Source organism: Aplidium turbinatum, chromosome 8 (genome assembly GCF_918807975.1).
Source record: "Aplidium turbinatum chromosome 8, kaAplTurb1.1, whole genome shotgun sequence".
NCBI lineage: Eukaryota > Metazoa > Chordata > Ascidiacea > Aplousobranchia > Polyclinidae > Aplidium > Aplidium turbinatum.
Window position 1 is genome coordinate 18,190,636 of NC_137479.1, and position 26,358 is coordinate 18,216,993.

The 26,358-nt window shown below is 37.6% G+C and overlaps 1 protein-coding gene across 1 annotated transcript; it reads left to right on the plus strand.

Moving 5' to 3' along the window:
• The first annotated feature begins 123 nt into the window (after positions 1 to 123).
• LOC145775746 (gelsolin-like) lies at positions 124 to 15,456 on the plus strand. The gene is made up of 16 exons (XM_082587107.1): positions 124 to 210; positions 1,039 to 1,180; positions 4,576 to 4,730; positions 6,106 to 6,270; positions 6,343 to 6,477; positions 6,661 to 6,768; positions 7,820 to 7,961; positions 8,216 to 8,359; positions 8,775 to 8,935; positions 9,041 to 9,268; positions 10,393 to 10,514; positions 12,013 to 12,146; positions 12,305 to 12,456; positions 12,899 to 13,049; positions 14,104 to 14,252; positions 14,614 to 15,456. Exons 1-16 carry the CDS (start codon positions 187 to 189, stop codon positions 14,638 to 14,640), a joined length of 2,139 nt encoding a protein of 712 aa, XP_082443233.1. The 5' UTR covers positions 124 to 186; the 3' UTR covers positions 14,641 to 15,456.
• Positions 15,457 to 26,358: the final 10,902 nt, after the last annotated feature.

The following is a 26,358-nucleotide window of genomic DNA, read 5'->3' on the forward strand; positions in this document are numbered from 1 at the left end:
TAAAGGTTGCACACCCCTGGTCTAAACCGGTACCAGCAGCAGTCTACTTGTAGGCTATAAAGCAGCGTAGAGTTTGCCTGAGGTTCAGCATCAATCCTGCAATTTGTCTTGTTGTTCTAATGCAGAAAAGTTGACAAAAGGTGATTGTGATTGATTTTACTTTTTTGCAAAAGCCTCATACGGAAAATGGCTGGAAACCCAAAATTACAAGTATGACTAAAACCTTGCTTCTTGTTCTTTTTTTATTGTTGCCTTACAAAATTAAGTCTTTTAAGAACTTCGTTTCCAGTCTTTGTTTTAATGCTGTGATACTGAAGAGTACGATTTTTCGCTCATTTCCGATTTTTTTTTCAGTGCTATCTGTTTAAAAGTCTTGCTACTTACCAGAAACGAATCAAAGCTAGTCAAACGCAGTGACAGAAGAACAGAATTCTGTTCACTACAAAAACTACTAAAGTTTTTAAACTGCTACAGAACTACAGTTTATTAATTGCAGTTAGAAAACTTGTATTGTTTACTGACTCTTCTCACTTGAAAATAAAATCACAATGACTTTAGTGGTCAGTTATAAACCTCCCACATAACTGCATTCACAACATGAAGTCGATTTTCCAAAAGGTCATACCCATGAGGCAATGACTAAAATTGTATCGAAAGTATTGACTTCAGGCCCGTAGCCAGCCGGGGGCCAGGAGGGGCCTCGCCTCCCCCTGGCAAAATCCCAACAATCAAGAGCAACAGCTACAATTATAATGATTTTGCCCATTTAAATTTTTTCGGCCCCCCCCCCTAAAAAAAGTTGGCCCCCCTTGCTCTGCGGTCTGGCTACGGCCCTGATTGACTTTGTAAACAATGAGGACAAGTCGGACTATTCAAGAGCAAACGTCGTGAATACGGTCAAAAACCCACAGCCATGATATATGTGGCTAATAACAAATAAGTTATAGGCTAATAAGAACAAAAAAAAAAACGATCAGTAAAAATTTATAGGCTGTTGTCGAAAAAATAAATAAACCGCATAACAATTAATATGAGCAGGTATGGCGGATAGAGAAGTTTGAGATGGTGCCGGTGCCTAGGAAGCTTTACGGATATTTCTACAGTGGCGACTCATACATTGTAATGAATCAAACGAAGGATGCATATGGCAACACTGTTTACGACCTGCACATGTGGATAGGTTTGTTCAACGTTTAGGCTACTGATTAAATTTATTAAATTTAACAAACAGCCATACTTGCTTGTAATTACTTGGTACCGGACTTTGACCTACTTTGGTGGTGCCTAACTACTGTAGGTTATAAAGACTGAAGACTGAAAATCGTTGATCATTTCTTTACGATTGGCGTTTCTGTCTAATACGATGACACGTTCGGCATCTATAAGCCTACTTGGTGGAGTGGGGCCTGGGGTCATATAATCCATGAGTGCCAAAGTTCTATTTTGTTTGCATCTCACAATTTATTTTTTTTTCGTTTGTTATTAAAAGCTCACCAGTCACTGGTTTGTTCAATATGCATCACTGTTTCACATAAGCATGTAATCAAGCTAAAATTGAAGGGTAATGGGATTAGGAATCTTTATATTATTTTACTGAGACAGTGAGTCAGGAAAGGAATAACCAAAGCTGATGTAAATGTATAAACAGTACACGTTCTTTCCTTTGTTACATACAGTACAATATGTCCAATATTTAATGTATAATCATGACAGCTAGGGTAAACACAAATTCTGTCCATCAGACACAGTCAGGGCCGTTGAGAGGTTAACTTGGGCCCTTTACCAATGACATTCTTTGGTCTCCAAAACAATACTACTTATTTCATATCTGTATTTTTTCAATTTTGGCAAAGTAGGCCCATAAGGAATTGTCAATCTCATATTTTATTAGTCAATGAGTTTAAAAGTGGTTGTACGGACTTCTTGAAATGTCCTTACTTAGGGACCCCAGGGTCCGCGGGCCTCAGTTTGAGAACTCTTGCTATTTAAAGCGTTCAACAACGGAAGAATGATTCTGTCGATAAAACTAGTAGGCCAAACAGCTGTAAATCGACTAAATAAAGTTGAAGTCGTTGCCAGTAGCAATTAAAAGCTAACAAACACTGATCACTTTACAAATTTTGAAAAGTAAAGTGAAGGTATTTTTATTGCAGACACCTTCCCAAGAGACAATTTAAAAGCACGGTAGGCCTAAATGCAGTGTGTCACATAAGTACGTGGATAGAAAAGCAGATTGAGACTCTAAACCTCTAAAAGGTCTACTCATACGTGATGCGAAGTAGTTATACTTACATAGCAGCTTATAAACTACATTGTATCTTATAACGTATTGCTCCTTAAAACATAACGAAACCAATTAATGAGAATAATTTATTAGGAAACCAATCAATTAACACTCAAGTAATTTCTTTTTCCCACCATCCTACCACAAGGTTAGAAAAATGACGGTTTTGTTTAAAATTAAAGAGTGTTTTAAACTTTGAATTCCGTAACATTTTCAGCTCTATGATTTCAATGAGATATCAAAACTGTTACACCCGGCATGGGAAGTACGTAGGCCTACGGTCATTTGAGTATATTAGTCTGGCTGTCTGGTAACCTTTATATCTTGCAAGCGTTTCAAGCTTTCTCTTGGGAGGTGCTTTGAAACCGACAAGCTAAAGCATATTACCACTTATGGGTTTGAAAGAACAAATAGCAGAAACCAGAAGATGACGACACTTTACGACTTTTCAATGTGATAATTACAAAGAGGACTGTTAGAGTGGTTTGTCAAAATAATATTATTGGATGTTGATAGCTTGTGTGTCTTACTCATCCGATTTTTCTTTTTGCTTAAATAGCCTAATTTTTCTAAAAAGCTATTCCTGCAAGATCACTATGTCTTTGTTTTAACAAAGAATTAGTTTAATTTTGTATAATTTTCAATGTTGTTGAGGACTAAAAATTAAGTTCGGGAAATTTCCAGATTCTAAAAAGCTCAATTAATTGGGCAATACAACTTGCCTCAAAATAAGGACAACTTTTGTAGAAATCGCGATAAAGCTTTTTGTTCTGATTTCTGAAACGTACCAGTTTTTCGATCACAAAAATATGGTAGGCTATGCCTATACCTAAGTTACCTAACATATTCAACTGTTTGTGCTTAAAACTATGCAATAGATTGTGGAACCCTTTAGATTTCTTATGGGGTTCCGAGAGACCCAATTTGACTATCGCTGCTCTAGCTATAGAGTTTAAACACAAATTCTTAAACGGCTCTGGTCAGGGCCTCTGAGAGAAATGTTCACTAGGGGTACGAAGAGTCATTCCGGGCCCCCTCTCACTCCGAGCCCCCTTTGTCTTGGGCAAAAAGTGTGATGTGGTCTGATCTGTCCCTCGCCAATTTGTTTATCCTGCATTCAATTCGTGTGTCAGTTGTTGATGGTGCTGTTGAGTTACCACTATGTGGTGTCGAAAACGTTGGATTTAGTAGTTTTTTCATGTTTTTTTGTGTGTTTAATGTTAAATCCGTTAACGTTAGGCTACTGAGTGTTATATGTATCTGGTAGCCTACAAACCAAGCTCTCTTCCAAGGCTCAAACATAACATCTTGTTAAAACATTATCTAGTTAATCATCTGACCAATCCAAAATCCAACCTTTCTTCATTAACTTTTGCATTCACAACATGCGCAGCACTAGCAGAGGTGAACGAGAGAAGTCACTTTTTTTGACTGCGGCTCCGGTCCTGCTCCAAAAGTATTATCTGGCTCCTGCTCTAACTCCGAAATTCATTTTGAAGTGAAATAAGCGTGAAACTACCTTTGTCAAATAGTTTTTGTTTAAAAAACACAAAAAAACACCCGGGCTTTTTGTCCGGGTTTTTCTCAAACCTGCTTTTACTACTGTACACTATGCCCCTCTCCACTCCCCCTCGGACAAGAGAATAACTAACTTTTATGATTTAATTTAGGGTGCATTTAACAGAACATTTTTGCACGTAAAGCATTAAATTACCACTTTGGGCCCCTAATTTGCTCGCAAAGCACTCGATTACCTTTCTGGGCCCTTTTGCTAGATAACCGGCCCACCAAGACTAAAGAATAACAACTTTTATGCTTGAAATCAGTCGTTTATGATGGTTTTAACCAAACATTTTTGCACATAAACTACAAAATTACAATTTTGGGCCCCCCCAACAAACACAGGCCTGGGCCCTCAAGGGTACGCCGTACCCTCCGTACCCCCCTTTCATAGACCCTGGCTCTGGTCAAAGACTATACGCTTTCGCCACCAAACCCCTCTTTGTCATTTGGATCTGGCAACAGTGGATTGCCATCCCCCCGACGTACCAAATGTCACTTAACAGCACCAAGGAGTCAGGACCTAAAATTCACCTAAGGTGGCTCTGTTGTTTAACATGAATAACAACAACATTAGCAGAAACTGAATTCCAATCCCAATCGTATTGCTCCGTCTTTGTGTTTAAGACTTCTGTTCCGATAGCCTAGTTTAGTTTAGTAGATTAAACAATGGTGATGGTGAAATTACCCAGTGTCCGGTATGCATTGTTCATTGCTTGCTTTATTTTTAGGCCGAGATAGCAGTCAAGATGAGTATGGTGCTTGCGCAATACAAGCCACATTCTTAGATGACAAGTATGGCGGTCTACCAATCCAACACAGAGAGACCCAAAAGTATGAGTCCCCCTTGTTCATGGGTTACTTTCGACCAGCCATCAAATACTTGGTATGAACATGTTTTTTAGACTTGTAACTTTCATTAAAGCAAAGGTAGCCTACCAGCTAACCACCGCTCAATGCAATTTTTCTTTTCAAAAGAAATCCAACCTTCACTTATTGGCAAAAAATTACGGTTTGCTTAGGTTTATATTTCAAAATTAAAACTCGTTTCATTTGTCATTTTGATCACTTACGTTACCAAACAACTAACCAATGCGAAGAACAAAAAAGGAAAGTCAAATCAATCCGAAAAATGAAAATCTAAAGTAATCATTATCAGCTTTCTTTCACTGCACAGAAGAGATCCCTCATATCGAAACAGTTGGCCTCTGTCCGTAGTTTGTATTTTTGAATGCCTTGTTCGGCATTTTCTTTGAAATCATAAAAAAGAGTTTTAAAGTTATGTAATTTTCACTTCGTATGGAGCTACATGTGTTTGAGAAGTTGCTGACGCTTTTGTTTTAACTTCTTGATCAATCATCGTCATCGTCGGCCAGAGAATTTTTTTTCCCATGAACTTTCTGTCTCATTTCCATATTTCGGTAAGTGTAGCCACTATTGGTTACCGCGAACGGTAAATTTATTTGTCGGGTACTTCGCACAGAGTTTGTATTAATACCGTGTGACTGCAAACATTTTTTGTTGGCATGTCTAGTTCAGTGATTTCATCTTGAACATAAAACAATTAAACAAACGGAGTCTTACTTTGTTCACCCGAATACCTTCCTGTTTCTAGTGTCAGTTTAAATGGACAGAATTAAAGTCACCCACATTTCATGAAAAAAAAAATGATTTCTTTAGAAACATTTATTTGTAGTTTTAAGTTAAGTTACAATTAAAATTACAATGAAGAAAATGAAGAAAAACTCGGCATTTGAGAATTACATTTTTTTGTTCGAATCGCTATAGTAGATTACGTCAACCAGTAAAATAAACACAACAAAAATGAACCAATCCCAACCTTTATCTCCTATACCAGTCTAGCTCATATTATATGACCTGTGTCCACGAATATTCAGTCAAACATTAGGTCTCTGAAGCTACATCTGCTTCAGCCTGAGGTCCTAGAAAACAAGGACATGAGAAAGGCTACGCAGCCAAATATGACGATGCTTTCTAAAATAGCATTCGGTAGGCTATGTGTTTTTGCGTTATTTACTACTTATTTTTTTTACAAGTATAGGCTAGTCTAGATTCCGTTTCAAAATGCTCATGCCAAAAAACATTCAAGTTAATATTTTCGAGAGTAGAGGCTTCTACATGCACAATGTTTCCCCTGGTAGGCTAGTCTGCGCTATTGTATGGACAATAATAATTGGGTTGCTGGTTTTTACGGCTTACAATTTGTTCACTAAATTTTTCAACAATTTATATATTTGTAGGAAGGGGGCGTAGCCTCCGGATTTCACCACGTTGAAATCAATGACTTTAGCAGCATCAAGCGGCTTTTATGGGTTCGTGGAAGACGACAAGTGCGGGCTGACGTAGTGCCAATGAAATGGAGCAGTATTAACAAGTCCGATTGCTTTATATTTGACATGGGAGAGGTAAAGACGAATTTCAACTTTTAAAGTTACTTTCTTGATTTCAGAACAAACCGATTTTGTCTTGTGTTACAGAAAATCTTCACCTGGTCCGGTCCTAAAAGCAACAGATTTGAGAGCTTGCAAGCTACAGTTGTAGCCAAAGCTATCAACAATGATGAAAGAGCTGGAAAAGTTGAAGTTATCCAATTGTCTGGAAGAGCTACAGCGGTAAACATTTTCGTTGCTTAATTTTTTAGCACTATTCAGTGTTTTAACGCAATATAGCTATCCTGTAGTTTTGTTGCCGACGCTGAATAATGAACATTACAATTTTTATAGAATTGTTACTCCTTTACAATTTGTAAAGGTTTAAAAATTAAAACTGGTTGTCGTAAGTTTTGACATTTTTAGTTGGAAGAATTTCTTGGAAAGTCGACCGGACCGATAGCCGAAGGTGAACCAGAAGGAACTCGCGCATCCGCCTTCGCCAACGTCAAAGCAGCTGGAAAGAGCATTAAGGTATCGATTTCAGAAAAATTACATTGATACAGAGTTTCAGATATATAGTAGATTAGCCTACAGTAATACATCGGCCATAGATTCAATTCCATGATCCATGTATAGGCGTAGTGGCATATACAGTGATACAGTTGACACGACGCATCATCATCATCAGTCGTTATCTCCGCCTGCGGCAGATTGCGCATCAACATGGCTTATTTGCTTCCAAGAGTGGCGATTTTGAGCCAACTCGCCCAGTGTCGTCAAGTGGAGTCCGGTCCATGATTGAATGTTGTCTTGCCATCGTTTTGGTTGTCTGCCACGTTTTCTTTTTCCTTCTACTTTGCCTTCTGTGCAAACTTTGCTGATTCCGAATTGTGATCTTTTAGTGTGGCCAAACAGTTTTAAAACTTTTGATTTTATTATTGCTGCAATTGGATGTAGTTTTGTCATAGTTAGAAGATCTTCTATTTTTGTGTGATCAAGTAACCTTTTGTTGGTCATGCTTCTCATGATGTGATTTTGGAAGGACACGACGACGCAGTGATTCTTTATTTCTAATTGTTTTAAATCCTAATCAATTAACTAGAACAAAATTCTATTCCCTGGTACACTTGATTGATTGATTGTATCTTTATCCTTGGACTGGGAAAACTTCTTGTAAAGTTTAATCCTGGCAGTTTCGCATAGGCCTACTTGTAAAGGCTTTCAATTACTGACGCAGGTCCGGTCACCAAAATTGATAGAGTGAAGTTTCCGATTGTTGAAGTCTTGTTTCCAGAGGAGTATTCCATTCATTAGATGCCGCTGAATGGAAAGCAATCCTTAACGTGCGTTGCTCAAGCGCACACCCCGAGAGTCGAAGCAGCACCGCTTGATCTTTAAGCTTCTTCGTTCCGGAACTTGCTATATATGCAATTATCTTTTATTTGAATATACAAATATAATGCATTGTTTTTGTTATTGGGATATCAAATTGGCATGTACTTAACGCCCAAAGTTTAACTAAAACTAGTTCAAGATATAACTTATGCGCAATCTAAAAACTGTATACCAATGATTACAACAGCTATACAAAGTCTCTGACGATAGCGGAAAACTGGTGACCTCACTAGTGTCAGATAAGCCTCCGTTTAAACAAAGTCAAATGGAAAGTGGAAATGTGTATGTCATAAGTAATACTGACACGGCTCAAATCTATGTGTGGAAAGGTGGGTTGGAGTTTTTTTTAGCAGTTAGCCTACAGAAACATGCAATACAAAAAGATATAACTCTTAACACCTCTCCTCTTAACATCGTCAAAAAACAAAAAAACGGCCAAACGTGAGTCGTGTCTATGTAATTTTCTGCTGATGCCTAATTGATTGTGTATTCGTGAATTACAAGATACATAAATAGACTAAAGACTATAAGCATAAATCTAGTATTTATTAAGCCATAATTTAACACCCAGTTTCCTGGTCAGGTAAAGAAGCGTCTCCTGGTGAACGGAAAGGCGCAATGACGACGGCTACTTCCTTCATTGAAAAGGAAGGCTTACCAAAACATGCAAGAATTTCTGTCATGCCTCAATATGGAGAAACACCTTTGTTTAAAATTTTGTTTAAAGGTAACTTGCCAAGAGTTGGTCTACGTATAGAGTTGGTTAAAATAAATTAAGTTAAAAATGTGAATAACTAAAGTTAATAGTAACGAGTTTAAGAATGTGCATTGTGCAATGTGCAACTGTTGCTCTCCTAATAAACTACAAAATCTCTTTGAGAAGTTCGAATTGGACAAACATAACTCACCATAAGCAAAGCATTGCTTCAAGATTACTTCCTGCTATTTCTAACGCTATTATTTGGGAGAAAAAGCTTCCTCTATTCAACAATGTTAATGAAACTATCTGGTATACTGTATGTTAAACTCTTTTGTGTTTTTGAAGTGTTAAAACGATTTTATTCGATGGTATTTTTTTCGGTGTGGCAATGTCGCTTGCTTGCGATTATTGAATGTAGTGTATCTTTAATAACTTATGTCAGATTGGCTGGATGAAGACTCGCAGAAAGGGCTGGGAAAAGTTTGGTCTATTAACAAGATAGCCAAAGTTGAAAAAGTTGATTTCGACGCGAGCACACTTCACAAACAACCTGATCTGGCTGCTAAGTACCAGCTGCCCGACGACGGCTCTGGAGCAGTTAAGGTAAGATCCAATATTTAATATTGGAGCGCTTTTAACAAAAAATGTTTTTACAAAGAGAATAACTGAGCTATGACAATAAAATATTGCACTGGAATCTGTTTGCAGATATGGCGAGTGGAAGGCAGTAGGAAAAACCCTGTCGCTAAAAACACGTATGGGCAGTTCTATGGAGGAGATTGCTACATTATACTATATACGTACAAATCTCATGGTCGGAAAGAGCATCTGATTTATTACTGGATTGGATCGAAAGCCACTAAAGATGAAGTGACTGCTCTCCCTATTCTCACAATCAACACTGATGACGAGGAGTGTGCGGGAGGTGCAACGCAGGTAAGCTGTGTATTTTATAAGCTACCACTAACTAATAAGAAGTCTCTAAATTTTTACCCTTTACAAACTCAAGTTAAAAATAAGTACATAACCCTAGTAAGAAATAGAAGTTTGTAGCACTAAAACCTATACATCAGGGTAGATGGTCTAAAATACTTTTTTACATGATGCACGTTGCTAATACGCTCGCATTCAATATCGTACTCAGAATTATTTTAGGAAGAAAAAATAATAATGCCGTATTTTATTGAAAACTAAAATCTATTCAAAAACAGAAATAAATACGTTGAAAGTGAAAATACCTGTATTATCAGAAAGAACATAAATTATTTCAACATATGTTTTTATTTTAACTAAAAACTGAGAATACATAAGTTTACGGTCCAATTTCAAAATTTTCTATACCATTTCAAAAATTGGTCATGTCTGCCCAAATAAATTAAATTGGAATTTCTTATAGCCAACTCATTTGGCATTTGGCTCAACAGCATAGGCTAGTAGTAAGTTTGGCAGTTCTGGTAAAAATCATTACAACGTAGGCTATCAAGCTTATAGGTGAGTCATTGAGTCACGATTGTAACTTACAATATGTTTTTAGCACAATTTCAAAGTTTATGACTTTTGCTATCCAAATACCAGCTAAATATTTTGATTGAAATTTAATCCTTTAACAAAAATTTGGAAGAGGATAGCGATGACTCCCTTGTATATACCACTGCCTACATTACCAACAATTTATGCATAACTCTGGTCATTCAGGATTAATAATTGTAACTAGTTGCGTAACTAGAAATTTCTATCTGGAACTGGACAAAACTTTCTGACAACAGAAAATGTTTGATGTCGATATTATAATGACGCAATGCGTAAGTAAACTGACGCAACTTTAGTTTGCCGCAGTACATAGCATAGTACATTTTTAATTTGTGTTTGAGTCACGAAACACTATTACTTGTACAAATCCAGAAAAGTAACATAAACTAGACCAGTTTAAAAGCAGAAGAATGATTTGAAGAAAATGGAAGCATTCTTATAGTACAGTTTAAGTTCGAACTGACTTAATGAGAAAGTGATTCTGATATAGCCTGCCGGTATAAGAATAAAATGATTTATTGTGTTTCCAGATTCGGGTTACCCAAGGAAAGGAACCGCCTCACATGCTCATGCTCTTTGGAAACAAACCAATGATTGTCAATATGGGAGGAACCTCTCGCAAAGGAGGACAAACCGTTCCTGCAAAGATTCGGTTTGGTTGTTTTTTAGTGACGCATTGTTGCTTGTATTTTCTATAAAGTTTAAAGCATACAAATATAGACTAACATTATAGACTTTATTAATGATTAGATTACTTTAACTGCAACTCATCAATCGAAATCTACTAGCATAAATAGTCAGATTCAATTTAGCGACTTCTTGTTCTTACTTAGTAAATGTTATACTGTACAATTGATATAGGCCAGGGGTGTGCAACGTGCGGCCCGCGGGCCAAATGCGGCCCGCGAAGAAAAATTATGTGGCCAGCGAAGATGTGCCAATTTTGAATTGTGTGCGGCCCGCGAAACGTGTTTATAATTCAGTTTAGTCTGGTACGTGTGAACAATTCATTGTGGAGTGGATTATTGTAGATTTCGCACCTTCTGTTAACCATTTTAGAAGTCTCCCACCGGCCACCGCTAATCCATTGTATTTAATTATTTGGAACGTCAAAATGTATGGTCACATAAAAGGCATTATGAACAAAGTACGACTTTGGAAAGCTCACGTACAGACAGGAAATCTTTTCCACTTTCCAACTTTAAGAGACTATGGAATGCATCCTGAGAAGAAAACTGAATTTGCTGACCAACTTGAAAAATTGTTGTATGAATTTTTGGCTCGTTTCAAGGACTTCAAATCTCATGAACATTTGTTTGGTATATTGGCTTCGCCATTCAACACAGACATTAACAAAGCACCAGAAGATATAACTTGAACTGATTGATCTTCAAGAGAAAACGGATTTGAAAGCAAACTATTTAGAAATGAATCTTGGCGATTTTTACCGAAAACATTTCAACTAAGATGACTTTCCACATTTGAAAAATCCATGGCTTCAAAAATGGCACTTTTTGGCTCAACGTATTTGTGCAAACATTTTTTTCTAAAACGGGCGTCATGAAATCTCCCTATTGATCGGTACTGACAGACGAACACTTGGAAAATAGACTTCGAATTGCGATCACTTCCATTAAAGTAAATTTGGAAAAGCCGTCAGGAAAAGAAGCCAGCTGCAAACGTCTCACTGAGCTCGTTTAAAAACGGTGTGACAACAAATTTGAATAGCAGTTTTCTTCAGAAATTTATGCGTCCTAACTTATTATTTTTGGAAGGAGATAACCCCTAATATAAGAATAATATGAATAACAAAAAAATACTTTTTGTGCCTGCAACTACTAGAAATCGTATGTTAAATAAACGTGCGGCCCGCGGTTTCACCCAATTATTCATATCTGGCCCTCCTGTAACAAAGGTTGCACACCCCTGATATAGGCTAATACCGCTACTTTAGACGAATCAAATTGCATCTGTCTTGGTTCGAACGATGCTTTGACATTAAATGCAGCAAAAAGATTGTGTCATACAAACTTATTTTGAAATTCAGTATTGGCCTACTTTAAATAATCTTAGTAAAAATCAACACAAATCATATTTTCTGTTAATAACGTTCCCAAAGTCTAACTTTTTTCTTATGCATTGTTGCTCAGATTATTTCACGTTAAAAGTGGTTTCATGAAGCGGTGCAGAGCTGTGGAAGTTGAGGCTGAAGCTTCCAGATTGAACTCCAACGACGCATTTGTGCTAGCAACACCAAACGGAAATTACATATGGGCAGGACGAGGTAACTATTTGTTTCCCAGCAGTCGCTGCTCAAATGATGTGGATCTCACAAACTTCAATTAGGAACACTGCTGCTGAGACTTTCTGTCTCCTAAGCAAGAAGAAATAATTTTTCACACCGGTACTGATAAAAGCGAGATGGATATTTATTTTTGTTAGGAGCTTCTGACGCTGAAATAAAAGCTGCCGGACAGGTTGCTATGGAAATCGGCGCACGTAATCCAAGTAACATCCACGAAGGAAAAGAATCTGCTGCCTTTTGGAAAACTTTGGGAGGAAAAGCGGAATACTGCAAAGAACCTCGTCTTGAAGTCAGTTAAAAAGCCTTGAGCATAAAAATTTAATTTGTGTAGAAGAGAACATTGTACTTTTTTTGCATTTTCTTTTTTATGTTTACTTGATTGTGGATATTTTTATCCTTGGACTGAGAAAGCTTTTTTCTAGCACTTTTGCATACTTGTCACGCTTTAAACCATTGACACAGGCTCGGTCACCGAATTTAACAGAGTAAAGTTTCTGCTTGTTGTTGAAATGTCTATGAATTATTCGATTCATGAGGTGCAGTCAAATGGAGAGCTGTCTTTGAAATGTGTTGCTCAAGCGAGCATCCAGAGAGCGCTGCTTGTTCTTGCAGTTTATTCTTTCATAAAATCTTTCACTTATCTAATTGAGCTACGTATTGAGGAGAACATTTTATGTCATTGATCAGCAAATAGAAAAAAATGCTATTTATGCTTTACCTGCACAACGCAGAATGAAGTGAGACCTCAGCGCTTGTTTGAATGTTGCGACGCAACCGGAAACTTCATGGTGGAAGAAGTGGTTGGCGAGTGGACACAGGAAGATCTTGATCCAGATAATGTGATGCTTCTGGATGCATGGACTGCTATATATGTTTGGATTGGTAAATTTCTAGTATAATCTAATAGCGCTGGTTTAAATGGGTTGGCACTTTAACAAACAGATTTCTCATAAACCAAGAACCAATCAGAAGCTACGCTGTTCATGACGTCATCAAGGTTGCGTTAAGGAAGGACGCAAATTCTAGCTAAATTAAATCAATGTTTTGCCATCGGTTGACTTGGCGCATTGGGTTAGGGCGGTGGTAGTCATTACATTGACGTGGGTTTGATTCCCCCCTCTGCTATAGCTCTTTTTTCTTCTGAATCCTAATTACCAAACAAAGTTCAAAGTAATAATTAATTCTCTGGCTGAATGCTGGGCTGAAATGGTCACAATTAGACAGACAACGTAGCATCTGATTGATTCGTGGTTGGATTGGACAGAAGTCCATGAATTGGATATCTGCATGTTAAAGTGTCTTCCGTTTAAATGCACTTTGTTTCGTTTTCGTATCAAAATTGTACCGGTAGTCTTAAGGAATTTGAGTAGACGGTATAGCCTTTTAACTAGCACTTTTAACCATTTAAAACTAGTGTAATGCCAAGTTGTCAAATTTGAACATATAACATCACCAACCTTAAAGAATTGTGGACGTGATTTAGCTAAAATGGTGTGCAAGAGATAGCTTTTCACTTTGTAAGTCTCTACGGCACGAAATGTTCATGATCCCGGATCAACAATGATGATGATGACCAACCAGACTCATGTCGTCGTTTGTTCAGAGGCTTGTTTTTTACCATGATATGTCAATCAAAACTAAGGTTGTGCCTACATTGACTAACTTAAGTGTTTCTGTTGTCTAGTGGTTGCATTTAGCAGTTTAAAGAGGTGATACTTCAACAAAGTTTTTATCTAAACCACGACTGCAAACTCGATCGATTTTTAGTAAACTTCAAATTTTTAATTTTTTCTTCGTTCGAGTTCAATGAATTCTTCAAGTTTATGTTTGGCAAATCAATTGCTTTCATGCAATGTGCGTACGACAATGTGTCCGCCTAGAAAGACTCTTTTAGTGTCATATTCTACAAAGTTTAATTATTATATATGTCATGCAGGGCGAGATTCAACTGATCAAGAAAAGGCCAAAGGAATCGAGGCAGCAGGAGAATATTTGAACTCGGACCCAAGTGAAAGAGATAGCTCCACTCCAATCTACAAGATACAGCAAGGAAGAGAACCATTATCTTTCAAAGGGTTTTTCTTGGTAAGTTCTTAAAAATTTAGATCCTCGAAATATCTTTTTCACACTTTCTGATCGATTTTGATCTGAAATTCCATAAAACGTATTTGCTTTAAAAATTTTTTGGTAACAATTGAAATGATGGTTATGTAATTAGTATGTTTTATGTTTATACAGTATAAGTAATTATTAAGATTTTAAGTAATAATATTATATTATTTATAGTAATTGTTCAATCCAATAAAACATCCAAATACTTCATTGAAAGGGCTATTTTTAGTTTTTACGTAGGCCTATATGTATTAAAATGTAAAAACTTATAATGTGGTTGATAGAAAAAGGGCTGTAGGTTATTTGTTCTACATTGAAATTTTTCTTCTTGTAGGCTTGGAACCACACTCTTTGGATCTAAACAAGTTGAAGCTAAAGCATATTTTGTAAGGCTGTGCCAAACAAAAACATTTCCAAATACTTTATTTCGTTTTTCTTTTTGAATTTAGTTCTTGAAAAATATTTCGATAATTTTTCGAAATGAAAGTTTGCGCCTTTGCCTATACAGGCTACTTTGTTTCCAATTATTTTTCTCATAAAGTTTTCTTTCGTTTCATCTTGAACAGTTGTTCAGCGAGTAAATTTTCGTTTTAAAAACTTTAGTAGCCTGTTGATGGATATTGCACTGAAGCTGGGGTCTCAAGCACACAAACTTAAATACTTAACCCACCCAATACTTTTGCTTAGCCTACTCGAAATCTTGTTGCATGATTATTAATTATTGTTTTGATTGTTAACTCATTTATGTAAATTTATCAAATGAAAAAGTACAGAGCTTCAATGCATGTTTGAATTGTTTTCTTTCAGTATGTGCTGTTCACAAAATCAAGCGCTGTATATTAGGGTGTTTTTAATTTTCTCATATCGTAAGTTTGATTTGTACAGGGCACCAGGTTGTTACAATTGGTAAGAAAACAATGTCTTTCAAATTTCAAGAAATTATTTCAACATTTACAACTTGCGCAAAGAGGTTGAAAAATTCGCAAAATCAATAAAACAAGCAACTTTACAACACGCAACCAAATAACCAGCTTTATTCAGTGCTTTTAATATGCACGCATTTCAGGCACGTTTATAGGATAACAAAGCAAATATAGCAACAAAGCAACTATTCCTCTAACAACCTTTACACCGTGTTTCACCCATAACCGAGATGATCAGAAGCAGTGGCGTATTTAGAAAGCTTATTAGGGGGGGGGGGGGGGGGCAATACATTGTGTCAGTCAGCCGTGTAGCGGTCCAGAATCTAATAATAATGTGATGTTGACAGGCTAAATTCAAGAATTGTTTCTTGAGAGAAGCTTCGATCAAAACACAAACTCCGTTCTGCCAGCCAGTATTGACACTGGTTGTGTCGAAACACATTGCACGTACAAGATCCGCTATGCCCCAACTATATATTTCGGAGACCACTGTTTCAGCTTCGACGATTGATTTCCCGATTCTAGTTTTGGTACAGCCAGAAGTTTGGTAACGTCTTTGCCAGACACTAAAATTGGCAAACGGTCTACTTTGATGTGATTGTATTGCTCATAATCACCCATGATCTTCCCATCCCAATGTATGGTCAGTGGGGTGCAAGGGTCAAAAGCCTCCCTAATTTCGTCCGACAGCTTTTGGCGATAGATCTGGCGAGCTTTGTGAATTGAACTTGGGCTAATCATCAGATCACGGGTTGGATGGAGCAATTGCTTGGACACCGCCAGTGCATTTAAAATATGAACGGCCTTCCTCGAGGTAGAATTGGTCCTGTCCAATGCTGCTGCTATCTCGGGGGTTACTACAGCAATTTTACCTCGTCGGAATTTCGGCAGACAGCTTGCAGCACTGGACCCAGGCTGTTCGGAGCACGTCGATCCACCAGCTAATGGATGACGCCCATCTCCAGACTTGTCGAGATTATCTTCTTGCTGAGTATACATTTCTGAACCATTGGATTCCAGTATGGTTAAATTAGTAGATTCGGCAACACGAACTGCTTCCGCCTCAACTCGCTCTCTCTCCTTTAATGCTCTATTCCTCACTCGCTCGTCTCTCCTGCATAGAACCATATCAACGCCAACCATGGAACCTAGGCGTCCCTCTTCTCTCTGGGCAAGAAGGAACTGGCGATCTTCTTCTATGTTGCTCATTTCCAAAGCATTACTGTGTGCTATATCGAATAGGTGATCCAATGATTTCTTAAAGTCTGTCCGTTTGATTAACTCAAGCGCACTCTTACGATTGATAGATTTTTTCAAGTTTTGCCATTTCTGGTGTAATTTTTTCACCTGATTAATCACATGGTTTTGATGGCGTGTTGGAATTCGTGCTCGACTCCAAATAGGCAAAAGCAAACTGAAATAAATGCAACAGCACAACAGACTTGACAGTGTAATTTTTGTAGTTTTACGAGGTGTTGCAATTGTGACGTAACAATGCTTTATTTGTTCTGTGAAGTGACGTAGCCTACAAGTACCGGTAATTGCTTATATTCCGCTGCTAAATTATAGGCTAAACAACCTAAACTTTAGCTTCCTTGCGCAAGTAGTAAATGTCGACGGATTTCAACAAAAATTTGCCAAAAGGATTTTTTTACTGAAAGGAAATGAACACCACCCTGTACATTAATATTAACAATGGTTAGAATTTTGCGTATTACGCTAAAAACACCCTACTGTATATGTCTTGGACTGAATTGTTTTGTTCTTCATACAGATGACCTGCTGCATTTTGTTTCGTGTGTAACCTCTTGAAAGCAGAAATTTATCTATCAATCTAAACCAGTGGTTCCCAACCTTTTTGACCTTGCGGCACCCTATCAAAGAGATAAATAGTTTGCGGCACCCTGGCAAAAGTGGGTCAATTTTATGAGGTTTCTGTATTTCAAATAACTGTATGAAATGACACAGAATGAGTTGTACAGTAGCCTATAGTGTGCATAAATAAATGTATTTATTTAAAAGTCAGTGTGAAATTTGGGCTTGACTTCTTGCACAAAGTCCCTTAATATCTGGGGGCACATTCGATAAAGCCACCCGCATTTCTTCCTCGACTATAAGCAGCCGTTCTCGTTTTTTAGTTTTTATGTTTGTTAATACGGAAAATCCACTTTCACATAGGTATGACGTGGAAAACTGCAGCAAGCAAAAGCTTATAATAGCTTTCTTTTCAACGCAAGGATATTCATTTTGAATTTTTATCCAGAACTCGTCGAGAGGCATCTGCTTATGCATAAGCTTAAAATTTCCATTGTTACGAATGTCAATTAAGCTTAATTCTTCTTCTTCTTCTTCTTTAAGATTCAAAACAATATGAGAGTCCAATAAAAATGAATTTCTTGATTTCTTCGCAAAATAAAATCATGAATCCTGGCAATAATGATGAGTTTCAAACGGTTTTTATGGAAAGAACAGCAACGAGTCAAACTATCTTTCACGCTGTTTTTCCTGGGCGAGAAAATAAAGGCATACCGCAGATTATGGGCCGCAGTATTGCAATATCTCAATTATCTCGCGGCACCCTTGAGCATGGAAATTGGCACCCCAGGGTGCCGCGGCACCCTGGTTGGGAACCACTGATCTAAACAGACAAAACAGTGCATCCAGAACACTCCTACAATAGATCCAGACTTGTGCATATGTAATGTCGGCTACTGTAGTAAGTAATTTAATAAGCCTATACCCCAGTGCAGTATCACACCAATTAAGGACGTGCGAAACGTAAACGTATCTTAGACATAGAGAGTGAACAAATCAGTGTTTTTACATTGATTCGCTGTCCATTGAGGTAGGTTTTGAATGAAAAGGATAAAGTAATTTTCACAGGCGAATTAGAGAAAGATTTTTTTCTTCAAGCAGCAAGGTAGGTTAAATCCGCTCAAGTGGCGGCCAGCGTAAACATATATCACTTGGACTATTCGTTCTCTATTTCAACAAATGAACTTTGTTTCTGTCACGATGTGGAAATGTTCTTTTTACTTTACAAATTTTCTGTTTTACAGATAAATAGTAGTCTATCTTTTAATTGATGGTTCATGGAGATATCTTAAATCCTTTGTTTCACAGAGGAAACATATCGATGTCATGTCGTTTACAGCTAGTGCATTTTTCATGACACGTTGCTCAACAAGAATAAAGTTTTATATATGGCAGTACTTCGGAACGAAGATAGTAGATTACAAATCACTTCATCTGCCTGCCCTCCTCTGGCTAAATAGTCCGATGCGTGACTGGCAGTCGCGCCGCAACGATAACATGTGAAGCCTGCCACCGGTGATGATGGAGAATTGCTACGGCTTTGTCCATTGCGACGCGTTCCCTCATACTTGAAGACGGCATGCACAGTGAGCTTCCACAAATCTCTATCTTCAGAAAGGTTTAACCAAAAGACTTACATAATATCAGTGATTATTTTAGAAAGTCTTTGAAGTGCTTTTTGAGTGCACCATCATTGCGGTGGCCTGTGGAAAGCTCTGCGAATAAGATGATCTTGAGGAGTCTGTGATTGTCCATCCTGAAAACGTGTCCGCACAAACGTAGTTGTCTTTTTGACAGAAGTGATTCAATGTTAGAAATAGATGCCTGTTGAAGGACTTCAGTGTCTGGGACACGTTTGCTCCAGTGAATCTTCAGAATAAATCTAAGGCAACTCTGATGAAAACGTTCCAGGAAGCGTACATGCTGGCGACGTAGCACCTAGCATTCTGTTCTATAGAAAAAAGATGTTTCTTTTACAAATCAAGTATTTACAGTTTTACGCTTATAATGCCTAACATTATTTTCGTTCAAAAATTTAGAAAAACAGAAAGTAGTAGCCTACCACAATCTAAATGTATTTAAAATTTAGATGACACTGTCCAGTGCAACAATTCGGAAATTTTACAGCGTGGCCAAATGCTTTTCAGTGATTTTTTAAAGATTTCCAAAAACAGTCAAGCATACGATTGGATGTATTGCCAGTGCTGTGCAGGCCCGTAACTAGCTTGGAGCACCAGGGGGAGGGGGCAAAAAGTATTCCAGAGGGGGCCCAACTTTTACCTTCCGTATCATGTACGAAAATGACGTTTGTACACAATGTGGTATATCTACGCAAAAACATTAATCGTACTGCGTTTACATTAGCATAGATTATCATAGAAACAGCAGCGTAAACTGGCATTATAGAGTCAATTACATACTGTAGCTTAAGCAGTTATAATGACGACAGCATAAAAATTGAGAAACAAAATCCTTTTTAAAACATCCGATCCGGATCCGACCATCAACTAGCGATAAAATGGTTAAAAATAGGCATGGAAACCGCAGTGAAATAAAAATTTATGATTTTGTAGTTGACTCTTTTGTTAGTTAATCCTTTCATGAACTTCGAGTTCGTTTTAGTTTATTTGCATTTTCCTCTAATGCGCTGTATAAATCATACAAAATATACATAGAAAATAGGCGTTCAACTATGATCAAATAGGGCTGCAGCTGTCACTCATCGTTTTGTAAATAATTATAAAATGTGTAACCTACATTGCACCTCTTTTTCTCTAGTGCAGAATCAACAATCATCTCTTCAAGATCAATCTTTTAAGGATAATATTGAGAATGTATTTCACACCATCAGTGAAATACATCCTCGCCATAGACAGGTTAGGTCCTACCTTAACAGAAGGCGTTGGTGGACTTCACTGAGTCTGTTAACAAAAACGTCCAGGTCTATTTTCTCTGTCATTTCTTTTACAAACCCCAAGCGGACCAAGTTCGCCTGTCTCGTCTGGAACAAAGACCTGCGTGCAGGCTTGTCTATCTGAGATAAGACCGACAAGCCACTCTCACAAACCGCACAACTGGACCCAAATGATGCCAAAGTAGCAGCAAGTTTATATACATTCGGGAATGCCAGTCGTTGATTGTACAGTTCTTTCAGTAGGCTAATACATTGGAATTTTGCAACTTCCACACGGTCATGGAGGAACTGTTTTCCGACTTGCAATTCCGCCTCTGATGGAATATCTATCTTTAGTTGCGTATATAGGCCTAATGGAATGAGAGATTCACGGTCCAAGGTTTTTTATTTTTTCTTGAAAGGGCACGAACAGATGTGTAAAACCATAAATTGTCAGCAAATCTGAGTTTCATCTCCAAAACAATGTCGTCTATCACAGCATACATCAGTAACTTTCTCAGATCCCTTTCCTCTTCCATTCCTACAGCAACTAGTAGGTTAGGCTAACTCTTCCATCACCAGGAAATCACAAATCAGTAAGGCGTGTATTTGGCAGTCAACTTTCTGCACAGTATTTTGGAGACTGATCGGCTATCACACTGCTTTGCTCAGTTGGAAACTGGTGTACTCTGGATCTAACTAACATTAAATCTCGAGTCTGTCTAACACAACATTCGACCACACCATTAAACACACAATGTTTACCATTAAACAACACAAGAAAATCGGGTATAAAACTGAAAAGTCAGCGAACAGAGCTAATTAACATCATTTTTTCCAGGGGGTGCCAACATTTTTGTAGGGGGGGCTTCGCCCCCCCTGCGCCCCTCCTAGTTACGGGCCTGGTGCTGTGTAAGCATCATATCGACCCATTAAAATTTACAAGTAAGTCATCTACCGGTCAAATAGTGGGCCATCGGAACGCGGTTTAAGGCCTCAAACTTTTTGAATAAATGAGAATTAAAACTTTTCTGTCTTTATTTCAACAAAGAATAAACTTTTTCACATTCGGTTCTCTAGAAAAAGAAGTTAATATGCGGTTTTAATTTACTTTGAGTCTACTAAGAATGAATTGTTTTGCGACGGTGGTCAAACATCTATCGGTTTTATCAATGGTACATTAATGTGCATTATTGCTTTATAATTGTTTTGCATCATGCAAATTTTTTTGTGTTCTATACTATTTCACTATTGCGTATTGCTCTATTCCAAGACTATGACAAAAAAAGATCATTGTTATTATGAAGCTAAAATGACAACCACTATGGCGTCACACTTTATCGACCTTATAAGACATTTAGAATAAGAGCTTGAGAAACAGGGTACCGGTACTAAAAGTTCAAAAAACTTAAATAAATATTTTTTAAACGGCACTTGTGGAAAAAAAATTGCAAGAAGCATGTTTTAATCAGCAATATCTTTCAAAAATACTAAAAACTTGGCACAACTAATATTTTGTTTCATGGTGTTATTGATACTGATAGTTCAGTTTCAGTAGGTGAATGCTGTGCATGGAAAGAATTTTGCTCATTTTTTATGCCAAGGAAAGACCATAAGCCTCTTTTAAAGTTTCACACTAACTTCAAAATATATGAACTTTACTTTGGGGTGCCACAAAATATTTTTCTCTTTGAAAAGATGCGTAAGTCTAAAAAGGAAGGTACCACCGCTCTAAGAAAATAATGAACGGGAAAGCTTCTAGTTTTGGCAATTTGAAATACTATGTTATAGGCTACAAACAAAACTCCATTATGTGATGTAAGATTGTCTAGCTGCTGCAGCAGTATAAACATGAATTTTGCAAAGCCAAAAAACGGTGGAGACGCTAAACATTAAGTGGGCCCCTAACTACTGTGCCTCCGGCAGGGAGGCAGATAGGACGATTAACACTGACCAGTAGCGTTGACAAGGGGTCTATGAGGTACTTTTAGATCAGGACCGGAATAATTTTATGGGTTTGGAGCAGTGGCGTAGCTAGGGGGCGGACCGCCCCAGGCGGCACTTTCAGACTACGATTTTTGATTTTGATTATAATCTGATAAAAAAAACGCATTTCATTTTCACATGCTTTTTCTTGAAGGGGCGGAAAAATCTAAATCCGCCCCGAGCGGCACACTCTGGCACAATCCCTAGCTACGCCACTGGCCTGGAGCCTTTTCAAGGGGTTCGGGAATTTGAAGAAACCACAGCCTATTTTTTGGACTTTGTGCGTGTTTTTCTTAGAAGTGTCTTGATTTGGAGCCAGTGGCGTAGGAGCATATGCTGCCGCCCCTGGCTTTCGTTGAAAATGCCGCCCTAAGTAGACTGCAGCAAATTTTGAAATAGTTTCATGTTTAAGCAATCTTTTCAATAAATATCATTACAAATAATGTGACGCGTCTCAAAAGTTCTATATTGCTTGAGAAAGAAGCCTCACTGTCTCAGCGTTAAGGCCAAAAATAAAAGACATAAAATGGACAACAATGTATTAGGCAAATAAAAGATCAATAGCCGCCTCAAAATTGAACTTTACGAGCTTTCGCCGAAGCAAAATCAATGATAATATCTTCAAAATTAAGTTTTTGAACGTAGTCTCTTGCGATAGAAAGAATCGATAGAGCTGATAGCCGATCATCATTCATGGTAAAACGTAAATACGACTTTATCATTTTGAGCTTTGAGAAACTCCTTTCACAGCTCGCAATTGAAACACTAATGGTAAGATAAAGTTTCAGACACAAGCGTAAATATGGTGTGGAATCAAATAGGTGTGATTTAGCTAACCACTGTAAAACATCAAACGCTGTTGCATTACAATCAAACGTGGTTTCACTGCTTCGCACCAGCTTAAATCTGTCGATTTCCACGGCTAACTCCAAAAAGTCAACCTCGTCGCCATAAGTGCTTAAGCGTTAGTGAATCCATTGTGACTTTCGCTTTGCAGCTATCGAACATCACGCAAGAAGCACTCGAGCTTTTTAGCTGTTGTTCTATCCTTAAATTTTTTAAGGAGTGCTAGCTGTCTCTTTGTAAATCATTTTCTTGTTTTACTTTTTATTTATTTTTGCATTACTTCATTTTTCGTGCCGTGTGCACTGTGCAGCCTCATTTTTCCGCCCCCTTGCAGCCTGCCGCCGCTGGCGCAGAGCCAGAACTGCCAAGTGGCTGCTACGCCACTGTTTGGAGCCCGAGGATCTGATTGGTACGGGTCCCGAGATATTCTCTCAAAGGTCCCGACACTGACTGTGTATTAGGGTGGGCCGTTTTTGACTTTTTTCGAAATTCAAAAACGGCTAGTTATAAAAAGTGGCACATGCATGAAAAAATTACGTGTGCAAAATTTCATCACTTTGGGAGTGCATCTTCTGCCCCCGCAGGGGAGTCAAACTTTCAATTGTTTGAAAAAAAAGGAGAAATTTCACTTTCCGTTTTAACATAATTTTTTTTATAATTTTTCTACTGGCTAGTTATAAATTGTAAGTGGGATGTACCCAGAACTTTCCTATGTAAAGGCATGTTCGATGCTTAAGGTTTACTGCCCCCGCATCAACGACTAAAATGCTGAATTTTCACCAATTTGAGATGCAATTTTGTCATTGCTCAATAAACAAACTTGTCGCAAAAGGGCGAGATGGTGTTAACGCTGTACGCTCATTTATGTTCTGTCCATTAACTTTGCAGGATGATACGAATGAGGTACGAACATCAGTACATTATTTATGATAAAGAGTTACAGAAAAAAAAATGAATAACCTTGTGAAGTCAAATTCTAGATGTGGGCCTAAATTTCTGCAAAATTTGGACCAAATGAAAGAATCTGCAAAGCAAAAATATTTGAAATCGGTTTTTGTAGCCTAAGTGTTCCAATTTTCTGCAATGTACTTGCCCGAAGGAAAATCGTGTCCCTGTTACAGAACAACAGTTCCTTCTTGATCAAAGAACAACTCGCACAATGGTGATTGATAAACATGATAAATCGGCCACAAAATCTAATTTTAAACGTTTTCCGAGGAGATCAGAACAATTCCGTTTTTTACGTGAAGACCCAGGAGCAGGCACAAGTAGCGCTTTGGTTAAAACACCTTTAACTTCTTATTCACGCTCGAAACTTTGTCATCCAATAAAGAACGCTGCGAAAATTTTGATTATCAACCCAGTTTTGCCTCGGAAAACCCCAGAAAAAGCAAGGTTACTTCCAATTTAGTAGTAGCCTATTTGCTGAATCATGCGATCGTACTGGTATTTCAGATAGGTCTGCAGCACTTATTGCTTCATCATTTCTACAAGATGCGGGAGTTGTAACGGATAGCGAATCTCAATCAGTCATAGATAAAAGCAAAGCGAGAAGAGCGAGAAAAAGATGAGGTTTACAACTCAAATGGAAAGTAGGTCTATCATGTGCATAAATTTGCAAAGCATATATTTTGATGGCCGAAAAGATTAAACCATCAAACAAAATAAAATTGCCGGGCAACTTCGAAAACATTTCACAGTTGAAGAACACATTACTTTACTTGAGGAGCCAAGTTATCATTTCATTGGTCATTTTACTGCAACCAACTGATCTAATGTGTCAATAGTTACCGGGATTCTTGAATATCTTGGATCCAGTAAAATTAGCTACGATAATGTAATAGCAATTGGATGCGATGGAACCGCAATAAACATAGGTCAAAAAGGCGTCGTGATAAAGCTCCTGGAAGATCATTTCCAAAAGCCACTTCAATGGTTAATATGCCTACTCCATAGTAATGAATTGCCTCTTAGGCATCTTATAAAAGATATGGCAACACTAGCAGACCTGATAGCTTCACTGGGCCCACTATAAAGCATTAGCCACTCTCACACAACTAGATGTTGTAAAATATAAAGCAGTTCCGGCACCAGAGATTGAAATTGATGAAAATGAACTCAGCACTGACCAAAAATATCTTCTACACATGCACAGAACAGTGAAAAGTGGAGATATATCAATTCATTTCGCCTATAGGAGTCCAGGTATAAATATGATGAACCACTCAAGATGGTTGAACACAGCCAATAGAATTCTACGTTTATATGTTGCATCTAACGCGTCAGCTGTATTGGTGGAACGTGTGGACTATATTATGAATGTTTATATTCCAGTATGGTTTGCCATTATAAAGGAAAGCAATTTCACTAATGGCTAAAAACATTTCTTTAAAATTCTACACTCTGGTCAGAAGCTATCGAATAAAGCTCGCAATATCCTCAACAAAGTAATATAGAGGAATGCGTTTTATGCCCATCCTGAAAACATTTTGATTGCAATCATATGTTATACCAAACAGTATTATGTAAGGGAACTAGGATGGAGAAGAATTTTCAATTCAAGAATATTATCATCTCACAGCACTCGTCAGCAAAAATTCATCCTGTCAATATTGCAGTTCAGTTCCGAAGGTTACTTTGAGATGATAGACTGGCAAAATATTCTAGTTACGGAACCCCCAGCGATGCGTGGTGTTGACAACAATGTGATAAAAAAGCACATCAAAACAAAGATGCCTTCGCAACAGTTGTTTTCTACGTTTTCTCTGCCACACACAACAGATGCTCATCACATGTGGTGGACAGCGTTGAAAGAGATGGCTAGCCTACATTAAAGCAATATTACAATCAAGGAAAACAAATTCCTAGGTTCCAGTCGAAACAAGATTTTATGATTCATTAGACTTCAGCCAGAACTAAATTTGAGCAATAATCTGGGAATTGGATAAAAGACCTTGTTGTTTGTTGTGTTTTTGACACAATTTTTTTTTTTTTTTTTTTTTAACACAAGTTCTTTTTTATCGTTACATTGCTGTCAAACAAAGTTTACTCTTGTATGTGGTTCTGTAGTAGCCTATTAAGTGAACGTTTAATGGTTTGTAAATGACAAATTTGTGTAAACAACATCATGATAACAATTCACGTGGGACTGTACAGTGTACAGTACATTCCATTTACGGAACCTGCAGATCATATTGCTTTTATTCTGAAGTAAATTATAGGTTGCGTTTTATAGCTGCAACTGATCAAACGTAGGCTGGTAGGCAACTATTGCTTTTAATTTAAGCAAGACTACGTCTTATAGTTTGTCAGTTCGTATCATCCTGCAAAGTTAGTGGATAGAACATAAATGAGCGTACAGCGTTAACACCATCTCGCCCTTTTGCGACAAGTTTGTTTATTGAGCAATGACAAAATTGCATCTCAAATTGGTGAAAATTCAGCATTTTAGTCGTTGATGCGGGGGCAGTAAACCTTAAGCATCGAACATGCCTTTACATAGGAAAGTTCTGGGTACATCCCACTTACAATTTATAACTAGCCAGTAGAAAAATTATAAAAAAAATTATATTAAAACGGAAAGTGAAATTTCTCCTTTTTTTTCAAAAAATAGAAA

Coding starts and splice junctions, on each gene's coding strand:
- LOC145775746 (XM_082587107.1), top strand. CDS start 187: ATGGCTGGAAACCCAAAATTACAA. Junction 211..1,038: donor CTGGAAACCCAAAATTACAA/GTATGACTAAAA, acceptor TAATATGAGCAG/GTATGGCGGATAGAGAAGTT. Junction 6,478..6,660: donor TGTCTGGAAGAGCTACAGCG/GTAAACATTTTC, acceptor TGACATTTTTAG/TTGGAAGAATTTCTTGGAAA.